Source organism: Lolium rigidum, chromosome 7 (assembly GCF_022539505.1).
Source record: "Lolium rigidum isolate FL_2022 chromosome 7, APGP_CSIRO_Lrig_0.1, whole genome shotgun sequence".
Classification (NCBI taxonomy): Eukaryota; Viridiplantae; Streptophyta; class Magnoliopsida; order Poales; family Poaceae; genus Lolium; species Lolium rigidum.
The window spans coordinates 121557808-121571045 of record NC_061514.1 but is presented as its reverse complement, the minus strand read 5'-3'; the positions used below and the strand labels follow the sequence as shown (position 1 = coordinate 121571045).

At 47.6% G+C, this 13238-nt stretch overlaps 1 protein-coding gene across 1 annotated transcript; it reads right to left on the bottom strand.

Moving 5' to 3' along the window:
- Positions 1–7072: 7072 nt before the first annotated feature.
- LOC124671915 (glutathione hydrolase 1-like) lies at positions 7073–12650 on the bottom strand. The gene is made up of 6 exons (XM_047208234.1): positions 12572–12650; positions 11264–11592; positions 8517–9032; positions 8171–8403; positions 7623–7887; positions 7073–7504 (listed from the first exon to the last, which is right to left on the bottom strand). The coding sequence occupies exons 1-6, from the start codon at positions 12648–12650 to the stop codon at positions 7145–7147; spliced, it is 1782 nt and encodes a 593-aa protein (XP_047064190.1). The 3' UTR covers positions 7073–7144.
- Positions 12651–13238: the final 588 nt, after the last annotated feature.

The window sequence follows — 13238 nt, the reverse complement described above, 5'->3', positions numbered from 1 at the left end:
ATTCAACCTAGTGATGATCGCCTCAAAGCCAATCAATCCCGCTGAGGAAGAGTTATGAAAATCTCAAGCGTCATGACTGACATTCAATGTTGAGTTATTAATACCTATCTTAGTCACTCACTCAAGGGAATCTGATTTCACATCAAAGGGAAGCTTGCCCCAAGATATGTTGGAGTATAGGGTTCTGGCTCGTCGAGGTGAAGTATCCTATATCAACTTGAGCTACTTTCTTGAGATTCATGATTTTCTCAGTCATGTTTCCACATCTCATTCTTGATGATGCCTCCAGTGCACGACAAGCTGGGACATTCAAGAACATCGATTATCGCACCCTCGACCTCCTTACCGACTTGACCTAGTCAGTGCCCCTTCGGGTTCCTTGAAGAAGCTACATTCGTCTCACCCGGTAGAAGGAAGATAAAATTTTGCAAGGTTCGGTGGACCAAATATGGGAAGCCGCTTGGGAAGAAGTCATTTCAGGGACTTCACACTCTTGAGTTCTTAGCCACGAATCTAGAGGCAGATTCATTTAAGGGGGTTTGTAACAACCTTTTTGTGGTATATTAAGCCTTAAATTTTAAATTGCATTGTATACTTTACATTTCTCAAAATTTGTTGCATATAGTTCATCATGCTCATGCATTGTAGGTGTGTTGCATTGTGTGAATGGAAAGCTGTGTTGTGTGTGGACAAACCTTAACCTACCTATTAATTTTGAGAATCCCTTTTCCCATTAGTTGAGCAATTATATTTCATAAGCCTTTGAGCATGTAAAGTCTTGCTAGATCAGTTCCTTTCTAATTTCCCTCCCCTCCTGCTTTTCTTCTTCTTTCCTGTTTTTTAAATCTGAAATCTTGAGGAGTAACTTTGACTCATCACCTTGTGTACCTATAGATGACTTGGATCATTTCCTATTGTTATTCCCTCCAAATTTTCAAAATTAAATGATGAGAATGTTGCTCTGACCATGATCCTTATCTCTCCCTTGATCATTCATTTCACACCTCCTCTCACCATCCCCAACCCTGTGGCATGCATGATGCTCGTATGCTCTTCCTATGATCTTCCTAGATCTCTTTGCTAAATTCTCCCTCCATAGCTAATTGTTCCTCTCTCAGTTTGCAAATCTGAAAATTTCCTCCAAGAGAGTACCTCACTTGATTCATCATCATGGTTGCCCGGATCATTTGGATCACCTCTTTGTGGCTTGATTCAAAAACTCCCAATCTGGTGAAAAGGAGTGAAAGGCCATGCCGGCCGCGAGCTCCACCTCTCCCATTTCTCTCCTCTCATTTCCTCCCTCACTAAAGCACCCATGCACTGACTGCGGGAGGCCACGCCCCACGAGCGCACCTCCCTGGACCCACTCGGCCCCCTCCTCTCTCCTTCTCTCCCATGAGCTCCACCTCGGGAACCTACATAGATCTCGAAGATTCCCCTCTCACCTCCGATGTGGCTAGCATTCGAGTGTCCCAGCACTACCCACCGCAACCTCTTCTCCTCCCCAGTTCGAGAAGCTTAGACGCTTCCTTTGTTCTCCCTCTCTGTGTCTTGCTGACTCAAGGCTGGCGCACCCCAACGGTATTGGCTGCTGGCATTCTTCACTTCCGACACGGCCACGCCTCTCCCACCTGTCACTTCGCACTCCTAAACTCAGTGCCTTCAGACGCCAGCATACGGCACTACGGACGCCCTCGGAGACACGCCCTGGGTCCTGCCAGGCTGCACCGACCAGCGGCACAGCGACGCCAGCACCGTCCTGTCCTTTCGTGAGCGCTACAGTGAGACCCCGCCCCGTCTCATCCCTCCTGCCTGCCTCGCTGACCGACGCGCAACAAACCTCCAAAGCCGCGGACTGCTCTAGGGCGACGGCAACAGCACCGCTCTGCTCGACTAACCTCTCGCTCCGCCCTTCTCCACGTCCGGGTGCACGGACCGGGTGCACGGTGCCCGGCGTTCCCCTTTAAATACCGCTCAACCCCTCCCTTCTCTCGGTTCCTCGCCACAACTCCCCCGAGACCACCTCCACAACACCTCCTTGGGCGGAGAGGAGCCCTGCCCTCCCTGTCGTCGGATCCCGCTGGCCGCTGTGTTCCCGTGGCGGATTTGGTGAAGAGTCGCCCAGACGACGCCGCCGTTTCTTCCTCCTCCTCTCACTCATTGGACGCGCTCTCTTCTTCGAGCTAATGCGCCCCCTCTGCATTCTGGGGACAGGCCAGCAGACAGCGCCCGCCATGGACGAGCTTGCCACCACCGTCGATCGCGCCGGGAAGGACGTGGCCCTGTTTCGCCCAGCCGCCACCCTCGGCTCAGGCCCTGCTCCGCCGCATCCAGACGCGCGCCCACCTCGCCGTCACGCCAGGCCCGAGGTGAGCATGCCGCGCCACGCCATTTCCACTGTGCGCCGTAGGGTTAGCCGCGTGGACACCCGCGCGCGTCGCGGGCGCACGGTGCATGCACCGTTGGATTAAATCCAGTGGCGGCTGCATGCATACACGCCGAGTCTCGCAGCGATAGCGAACCCGTGGCTAGCCCGCGTTTCGTCCGTTCACACTTGTTTGTGCCCAAGTAGCTCTGGGCCGAATCTTGGCGCGCCAGTGACCCCGGCCCTTTTCCTCCTTTTTCTCCCTTTTTTCTAGCGATGATCACACAGCTCGTGTTTTAAATCTTTAAAAATCATAAATTGACCAAATGAGATGATTCAAGTTCCTGGATGCTCCCTATCTGTTTTCTCACCATTAGGGTTGCATGCACATGGGTTGGTTGGAACGAGAAGTATTCAAACAATTTAAACCCTAAAAGTTGCGAGATTAGGCATTTTAATTCGTGTGATGTTGTGTCTTGGCCCTTTTTTGAGTGAGGTCAATTTGGTAGTCGTCGATGCATGTTAATACCTATCTTGTGTGCTTGGTCCCACTTGCCACAAAAGCCTCCTAGATTTTGTCACTGATTGGTTTAAAATCGGCCGGAGAGCACTTCTGCGATTTTTTAATTCAAAAACTACACATGCTCTTGACAGGCATATCCAAATGCTACCGTGATAGTTATGGTAATAGGGTATTTCCCTACCATAGGAATTGATTTTTAGAGTTATATATTAGGCCGGTAGTTTATATACAAACGGGGCACCTTTTTAGTATTCTATTTTTGTAAATTCTTTTACAACTCAGAAAAATACAAATCCAGTAGAGGGTTAGTTCACATTTGTTCTTAGCTATCCAGGTATGTTTGGTTTTTGTAGGAGATCTACGCTCAGAAAGAGATATCAACTCCGATGAGGGCACGGACTCCAGAGTTGTTACCACATGAGCAGGACCGAAGAGATAAAGGCGTTTCTTGCGCCGAAGAAGATGTTTATTCCACCGCATACGATGAAGCACTTTGCCGAGACGAGAATGAAGAGACCCGAGCTGAGAGCTGATTATGACCGCTCTCTTGGACAGTCCTCTAGAGCGAGCAAAGAAGCAAAAAAGTCGCCCAGCTTGGACAGCAGGACATTCAGGCCGTACCCCACTTCGTCGTGGAGCCCTATCATGATCCAGAGACGGCATCGATGATCGAACGGGATGCTAGAGCTCAGGGAGCATCAGTTGAGTACGAAGATTACTATCCAACGGCTCAAATGGTAAACAAGTATAGATACGGATCTGATCTCGTCAAACCTGGCGAGCTCGCGCGTCTAGGGACTCAGATGCGAAGGTTGCATGACTGGTACCTGAGAGCCCGTCGAAGAGGTGATCGCTACCTCACGGTGTATCTTAGAGATGAGCATTACTTCCGGGGGTCGAGGAGATAAACCTTGAGTTAGAAGAACTCGTTTCGGTTATTCAATCGAGACGCCCTCGACAAAGCTGTCATCGGTTGCTACTGCCTCGTAAGTGATTTATTTATGTAATTAAGTCACGTAGCTCAGCGCTCATTCATTTGCACTAACAATTATCCTCACTATATTCTTTGTGTACGCTATACATTTAATTATGCAGAATGAAGAAGCTCGAATGCAAAAGAGGCAAGCTCCTACCGCTGGGGTTCATAGACCCGGATCACAGTTCATGAAGTTACGGTTCGAGACTTCGCCAAGGACACAGAGGACAACATGGTAATGTTTTTAGTGAAGCAAGCAAACAAAGAGGATATATTCTTTCCCTACAACTTCAGTTGAGTGTTATATATAACATACATTATGATTGTCCACCTTCCACTTTATTCTCGTAATCATTGAGCTATGCTTGTGCAGATTCCACTTTATTCTCCTAATCATTGATCTTCACAAAGGAGTCGTAAAAGTCATGGACTCGAAACGTAAAGAATATGCGGAATGGGCGGACATGGCTGCCATCCTCCAGAGGTAATTTCAATCAATTTCGTATTGGCATCTTCATCTGTTCTAATTCGACGATATCATCAACTAATCAATATATAACTCATTTACTCATTATTTTTTGCCGGGGCAGGGCTTGGAAACGGTTCATCAGTACTGTTCCGGGTAAATGGAAACCGGAGCTTACATTTCAAGATTACCCTGTAAGTAGTACTATATATATAGCTATGTCCGTGAAACTCTATATATGATATTTACTTTCAATACGATGCTTGATTATTAGTTTGATCGAACTATTTGTTCGTAAAGTGTATGAGGCAGGAACCCGGGAATAACTTATGTGGATACTACGTCTGCACCTTCATTCGTGACATGGCCTGTCCCAAGGGTGGGGATGCCCGTATACACCACACTCGTGTACGATAACAAATTCTCACAATTATCTTAATTAGTACCATCTATTGTATTGAGTTCCATTCATATATTGATCTCCTTTTTTAAATATAGATGATACGCCTGCGGGACACTCTCATAACGGAGGATCAAATACGAGCAATTCAAGAGGAAATCGCGGGATTTTTTCTTACCGAGGTCCTTACCCGAGGTGGAGAGCACTATGCGGAGGTCATGGATGAGGCGCAACTCCGTAGAGGCTACTAGATTTAGTAAAGAGATCCGACTAGCTTTATATTGTAAATATGCATGCATTACGTGTACTGTTGACGGTGTCTATATATATTCACGACGATATTTTGTGGTTTCTTGAATGATATATATGCATTGCTGAAACTCTGCCGCGGCAAAGAACCACAGGCCCGGTTTGTACAACGAACCGGGACCAAAGGCCATCCACCGCGAGCTCCCTGGCCGCACCACGTGGCGACGCCTTTAGGCCCGGTGCAACTTTGAACCGGGACTAAAGGGGGGACCCTTTAGTCCCGCCTAATTGGTCCCGGTTTGGAAACCGGGACTGAAGGCCCAAATGGATCGGGCCTATAGCCCCGTTTTCCACTAGTGTTTGGCCCAAGCCTTCCAGCGACGGGTCTCGCTCCGCTCGTCAGAAGTTAGCCTGCCTTAGAATGATTTTGGATCATAATACAACAGTTGTCACGAAAATGCCAAGTGAATGGAAGGGTAGTAAAACTCATGAGTGAATACCCATGGGAGCTACGCCCTTCCAACTACTTGCAACACCTCAATGGTTGCATAGGTGAAGTTTTTTTCTAGAACACACGCCTAAACGTGCATCATTATATATGAGAAAACCGCTGAGAAGGCGGGAGCATACAGGATTGTAGCAAGGCTACGAAAAATTGAGAGAAAGAAAAAAAATTTATACAGGGGGCTACAAGCAGCTAACTTTGGTAGGCCTGCAGGTGCCGTGGCAAGTTTTGTCATCGGGAGGCCTGGTATGGAGGGGCAATTGGCGCAGTGCCCTAGCACATGCAAGAAGCGAGAGCTTAGCTTCTGCCATAATGGAAAGAACTACATCGTGCCGTCTGGGAGCGTCATTGTCGAAGACATCGTTTCGCGTCTACCAAAGCCTCCACATGGTGAGGATCATGATTGATTTGGCTCCGCTTTGGGTGTCGGGGGGAGCATTGGCCACCGATGTTTCAAACCAGGAGTTGAAGTCATCGTCGCGACCTGGGATGCAGGTTGTAATGTTCAGCTGGAAGCAGACGTCAAACCAAATTTACCGTAAGAAAGAGCACTGAATCATCAGATGAGCAATGGATTTAGACTCTTAATCACAAAGAGCACATGTGTTGTTAGTGGACAGGCCATGGTGCATACGTCGTTATGCAGTCCAGTAACGGTCGAGAGAGGCAAGCCATGCAAACACTTTGCATCTAAGAGGCGCCCAACACTTCCAGATGGACTCATGATGCCGATGTTCTGTCATGCCCTCAAAAAGGGCTGAGTATGAAGATTTGGCCGTGTACTCCCGTGAGGTGGAGAAGTTCCAGGAGAAGGAATCCTCGGCTTCAGAGACATGTTGTGTAGATAGCAGTTCAGCCAGGTCTAGGAACTGGTCAAGAGCATCAGCAGAGAGGGCACCTGATATGTCGTTGATCTAAGCATTTGGGGGAGGGCAGAGGCTACCTTTCTAGTGTGGATAGCACGCTGGCTGACTGCAGCAAGGGAGCAAGATCAGTAATCAGTAATGCTTTGTCCCTCAATCCAACGATCAGACTAAAAGAGGACATTGGTACTATTCCCTAGATGAAATTTGGTAGCAACGTGAACAAGGCTGTCGATGTGTTTGTTTGTTTGTTTTGATAGGAAAGTTTCTCTAGGGCTTCGAAGCGTCAATGCGCTTGAGCCACGACCATCTGGCTCTGAGTGCCCAGCCCATGCGTTTGATGTCTAGCACGCTGAGACCACCAAGCTCGGTGGGGCGGCATACCTTGTTCCAAGCAACAGCCCAACTGTCACCGCTGTTATCTTGACCTGAAGTCTAGAAGAACGAGCAACATTTGATGATGGCTTCTTTGATGGGTTTGGAGACACTAGTAGCAACTAGTAAGTAGGATGTGAATGGGTGTTGCGACGAGGACAGATTTGATGAGCACTAGACGATCACCTTTGGATAGGAGCCCAGCGGTTGCATAGGTGAAGTTTGAACTCTAATTTGAACTAAAAATCTGACCGATCGGAGGAAGTAATAGGTCGAAGGTGGCACAAGAATGACAAGAGTAGCCAGAGCACACGTGTGGTGATGCAATTTTTATTTAAAATCCATTAGCAAATACAAGAATCGCGCGCGTGTAGCTTAATCTGATGGCAGCCAGAGCGGCCCGTACGTCGTATGAAACTAGCTCAATAGCCGGCCGGGACGCCGCCTTTCCTCGGGTCGCTCACGGCGGTCAGGTCCCCGCCACTCTCCACATTGTGCACCACGAGCTGGCTTATGGTTCCTCCGGCGAGCGGCCTCAGTTCGTGGGTTTTGTTCAGAAGGTCGGCTCTCGTCGCCGCGTCCAGCAAAAAGAGGTCGCCGGTCACCGTCGTCCAGTTCTCGTACTGAACCACGTTCGGGATCAGCTGGTGGTAAACCCGCGGCGCCATCACAGAGGACAACGGGTCCATGTTCCTGGCGAAGTGGTTCAGGAACACCTCGACTGTCCCTGCAGGGATCATGCCGCCGCCGCTGGCGCCCACCACAGCCTTCAGTTCCCCATCCTACAAAAGATGCCGGAGATCAGAAGCCTATCGAAAACTGTAACTTCTTCAGATATTCTCACGAATTTATCTCAAGGAGATCAGCTTTCATTGCAACGTCCATGTAATTCTATCTAACCTTGAGGACGATGGTTGGGCTCATGGAAGAGAGAGGGCGTTTCAGAGGGGCGACGAAGTTGTTGGGAGCCGGCGGCGCAGAGCCGGCAGAGGTGTTCGCCGGCATGGAGAAGTCGTCCATCTCGTTGTTGAGCAGGACGCCTGTGCTCGGGGACAGGATCAGGGACCCGAAGTAGGAGTTCACGGTGCTCGTCAATGATACTGCGTTTCTCTCGCAGTCGACGATGGATAAGTGGCTCGTACCGTGGTCCTCGAGGATGTTCCACCTGAAAAACACAAGTTCATCAGGCCGGACTAATTGCTAGTGTTCGATTTTTAGTACTCACTCCGATCTGCTGCATTCTGAAGCTCAGGCACTGAAGACAACTATACATGATTTGTCAATTAAAAATATGCAAATGTACAAGTATAATACTAGTTGACGGGGAAACTCGTGTCACAGTCTCGCAGGAAATTAAATATTTCTATTTGCAAATTACTCATCGCTCATCAATGATAGTTTCCTTTAAACGGTAGTAAAATGAAGATTTTTAAAAGGAAGTTCTTTACCTTCCACCATAATATTGTGGGGGAAATGTCATATTATCGTAAATTGTTCTCTTCAGCTCAGCTGCAAACTCAGGAGAGACCATATCAGCCACAACCTCACTAACATCAACAAAGTCAGGATCTCCGAGATTCATCCTTATTGCCATGTAATGTTTCAAGGATTCAATAAGACGATGAATCCCAAGAGAGCCAGAGAAACCAGAAATTCCATACTGAGATAGGATGTTCAAAACCTGTTCATTAAGTAAATAAAGGCGGGTATCAAGATAGTTAATGACGCAAACAAAATGGTCTCCATCAGAACGTTCGAGAGACTACTTGACCTGGATGTTCTTTGAAAACTCACCAGCATGATCCCAGCACCACCAGCAGAAGGAGGGGGCATGGTGAGCACTGTAAGGCCCATGACGCTCTCCGAGAGCGGCCGCCGCACCTTAACCTGGTAATTCTCCAGATCATCCGTGGTCATGATCCCTCCAACCTCCCTCACGTCCTTCACCAGCTGACTCGCCACCGGTCCCCTGTAGAAGGCGTCCGGCCCTCTCGCCGCGACGGCCTTGAGCGTCCTCGCGAGGGCGACGTTGTAGCACGTGTCGTTTACCTTGAGGATGTCCCCATTCGGGGCATACACGGCGCGTATCCCGGCGTTTGCGAGGATGCCGGCTCTAGTCGCTTCCATCTGCATCTGCAGGTACGGCGATATCGTGAAAGCCTCGGCGAGCTTCGCGGCCGGCGTCACCAGGCTCTTCCATGAGAGCTTGCCGTGGTCTTTCCATGCCGCGTAGAGGCCCGCGATTTCGCCGGGGACCCCGATGGAGAGCGCGCCCCTCGCTTTCAGCGTCCGGTTGCCGCCATACATGTCCTGAATGCATAATTGAGATCTCTGGTCAGTCGACGTCTCGACGCACAAGACCGTCGATCCGATATCAAGATCCGTGAAGGATTTGGTAATTCTTTTTAACTCTACGAACAAACACTATGATTTCTCAACTATACGAGGAAAGTATTCCAACTAGCTGAACATACTTTTAGATTTGTCATGGACCAAGAAATTAATTATCAGTAAATTAAGACAGAACTACATTTCTTTCACTAGGTGAACAAATTATTACATAGTGCTGTCAACAAATCCATACCACTATATAGTGAAAAAGTTATTAAATCTGTACTTAGCCCCCGCATCTATGTTATACCCGCTAAAGTCTGCAACTAAGCTACCTTTTTTTTCGAAATGGGGGATTTTACCCCAGCCTCTGCATCAAAATGATGCACACAGCCGTTGCGGTTGAGCTACCTAAGAGCGCGCAATTGAGATCTCTGGTAAGTCAACTGCTCGACACACAGAAACGTGCACCTGATATTGAGATCTGTGCAGGATTTGTAATTCTTTTTAATTCTACGAACAAACACTAAACTTTTTCAACTATGTGAAGTATTCCAACTAGCTGATCAACATATATTTTTAGATTTGTCTAACACATTAGTAAAATGGACTGAAAATTTAATCCTCAGCAAATTAAGACAGAACCACATTTTTTTAATAGGATCGAGATTTTACTTGTACTGCTAACATCCCTTGACGTGCTTAAGTTTCTGTGCCGTTGTACAGACTTAGAGCAATTCCAATAGTATAGCCAACTGTTGGCTATAACAAGATGTCATATCATTTGTAGTCATCATATAGCTAACATGTACAATAGTTGGCTATAAGAATGTAGTACTTTACTAATATATGGCCCACATTTCACTCTCACAAGGTGCCTAGGAGCACGTGGCTATTGCATAGTAGCCCACCTTCCTTCTCTCTCCTCTTCTCTCTCCTCCAACTCATCTTAAATATATTATTTAATTTCTTATAGTCAGCTGACTGGACTCTATTGTACTTGCTCTTAGGGTGTGCGCGCGTTTGGGATCTTTAGGATTGAGCCTTGACTTGTATTGCTAGCTTGTTATACGTGTGGGGCTTTATATATAAAAGCTAGGTCAAGAGTCTTATGTTTAATGTTGTTTGTCAATTATTGCGGAATATTGCAGATCTAGAAAGCCACACCAGCCATGTGAATTAGCCACCTATTCGTGGTTATGTTTATTTATTTATTTTGAAATCAAAGTTGGCACGGAAGTTTGTCAAGCGCCCTAGCTAGCGTCGGCAAAGACAAGATTAGAAAATGTTTAGAGTTTCTCATGTTTTGTAATGGTAGTACCTGCTGTTCGCGCTACCGGTTGTAGCCTCTTTGGCATTACTTATGGGTATGTTGTTCAATCTTGTAAGCTAAGATTAGCATCATGTACCATTTCTTCATTGAAGGTGTTATTAATTTATCATTGAGCCTTCCAACCTTCTATTTAAATATATCAACCATCATGATAAGATTTAGAATTGAGACTTGACCTGTATTGCTAACTTGCTATGTGTGTGGGGCTTTATATATAAAACCGGGTTAAGAGTCTTACGTTTAATGTTGTTTGCCAGTTGTTGCGGAATATTGCAGATCTAGAAAGGCACACCAATCATTTGAATTAACCACCTATTTGTGGTCATGTTTCTTTATTTACCTTGAAATCAAAGTTGACATGGAAGTTTGACAAGGGCCCTAACTTTTCGATAAAAGGAATATATTAATATCGAGAGATACCATACCAATTACACCCAGTCTTTCCTAGCTAGCATCGGCAAAGAGTCAAAGACAAGATGAGAAAACTCTTCACATTTTCTGATTTGGTGAGGCACTATAATCATGTTTCTTGGTCGTACGTACCTGTTGTTCGTGCTATAGATCCTCTTTAGCAGTACGTGTTGGTTGTGTTATTCGATCTTGTAAGCTGGGTTTAGCATCATGTTTTATTTCATCATTGAAGATGTTATTAATTTAACATCGAGCATTTTGCTCTTTTATTTTAAAAAAATCAACAATCTTGGTCGATAAGATTTAGGACCTTGTAAATTTGCATGGTCCATACATTAGTACTGGTAGTACGTCTTAGTCACTCCTAAATCATGTGATTGCTACTAAAAGAAATAAGGTAAGACAAGACACAAGCTTTCAGAGTCTTCGATTGGACAAATAAGAGACGACTCTCCGAATTACTCACCTTTGTGGCGGCCAACGGCGCGGTCTCGCGGGAATCATAGACGACTGCCGTGCCGTTGGCGAGTCTGACGAGCATGAACGCTCCCCCGCCGACGCCGCTGGACGCGGGGCTCACGACGCCGAGGCATAGCGACGTCGCGACGGCCGCGTCCACGGCATTGCCGCCCCTCCGGAGCGCATCACGCCCGATCGTTGAGCACCGCCCGTCGTCCGCTGCCACGGCGCCGTGCAGCGAGGTCACAACCTCCCTGCGCCCGGCCGCGGACGCCGGAGCTCCGGCGGCAAGAAACACCAGGAGGAGCATGGCAGCTGACCATTGGAGACGTCGAGCTGCTCGCGCTGACGAAGAAAAAATGCTGCTTAGTGACAGCGCGGCGCAGGGTGTTAGTGTGACGAGAGAGATAAGAGAGAGTACTAACCAGCCATGAGCACGCGCGGCAAGAGAAGACACGAAAGACCGCGTGGGAGAAGAGTTTGAAGAGCCAATCACGTCTCAGAAGCGCCGTTTAGGCGGGAAATGCACTTTGGCTCATAGGAGCATATGCTCCCATTATGTGAATCCACATTTCAAAGTGTCAAAAAATTCTAAACTAAATTTTTACATGTACATCTAGACATTTTATGTTGGTACACAAGTTTTCAAAAAAAACTAAAAATAATTGTGGCTCCTGTAAAAAAGACAAGTTTTGATGCTATAACACGACTACGTACAGGATATTTTTTTGTCTTTTTTGTACACGCCATATAAAATGTTGTTTCTCCACGAAAATTTGTGCACTAACATAGAATGTCAAGATGTACACCAGCAAATTTATATCAGAATTTTTTAACATTTTTAAAATTGTTTTTTAATTATTTTATATAATGAGAGCATTTGCTCCTATGAGCCAAATTGCCACCTCCCGTTTAGGCAGGCTTTATATATAGACCCGAGCTAAGCATTCTACCCAAACAACGACTTAGAGCATATCTAACACACCCTTAAAAGGACCAAACCTGTATAATAACCGCCGAAATACGGGGTTGAGCTCTATCCAGCCGTCTAGCAGGCCCCATAAAAATGGCCCCGCGTCGATTTTTTCCAGTTTCGATTACGGGGCGGCTCTTCGCCCCCTACTTGTGCGGGGTGGGAGCCGGAATAGAGGGCCAAACCAGTATCCTCCCCTCCACTGTGCGCGAAGGGTTTCAGCGAAACCCAACCGCCGCCGCCGCCCAATCTCCTCCGCCCCGCCCTTCCCGCCAACGACGCGGCCGGATCTCGCTGCCATGGATCCTCCGCAAGGCCCGCCGACCGCCGGCGATGCACCACCTTCGGCCGCGGTGGTTGATGTCCCCGTCGGAGGTCCGCCAAATGCCGGCGACGTGTCGGCCATGATCTCCGTCACCATCCCGTCGAAGAGGAAGAGGTTCCCGAAGAAATTCTTCGAAGCCCCTGCGGCGGTGATACGTCTCAAATGTATCTATAATTTCTTATGTTCCATGCTACTTTTATGATGATACTCACATGTTTTATACACATTATATGTCATTATTATGCATTTTTCGGCACTAACCTATTGACGAGATGCCGAAGAGCCAGTTGCTGTTTTCGGCTGTTTTTGGTTTCAGAAATCCTACAAAGGAAATATTCTCGGAATTGGACGAAATCAACGCCTACGGTCTTATTTTTCCATGAAGCTTCCAGAAGACCGAGGGAGATACGAAGTGGGGCCACGAGGTGGCGACACACTAAGGCGGCGCGGCCAGGGATGGACCCGCGCCGCCCTAGTGTGTGGGCCCCTCGTGACGCCCCCGACTCTGCCCTTCCGCCTACTTAAAACCTTCGTCGCGAAACCCCCAGTACCGAGAGCCACGATATGGAAAACCTTCCAGAGACGCCGCCGCCGCCAATCCCATCTCGGGGGATTCAGGAGATCGCCTCCGGCACCCTGCCGGAGAGGAAATCATCTCCCGGAGGTCTCTTCATCACCATGATC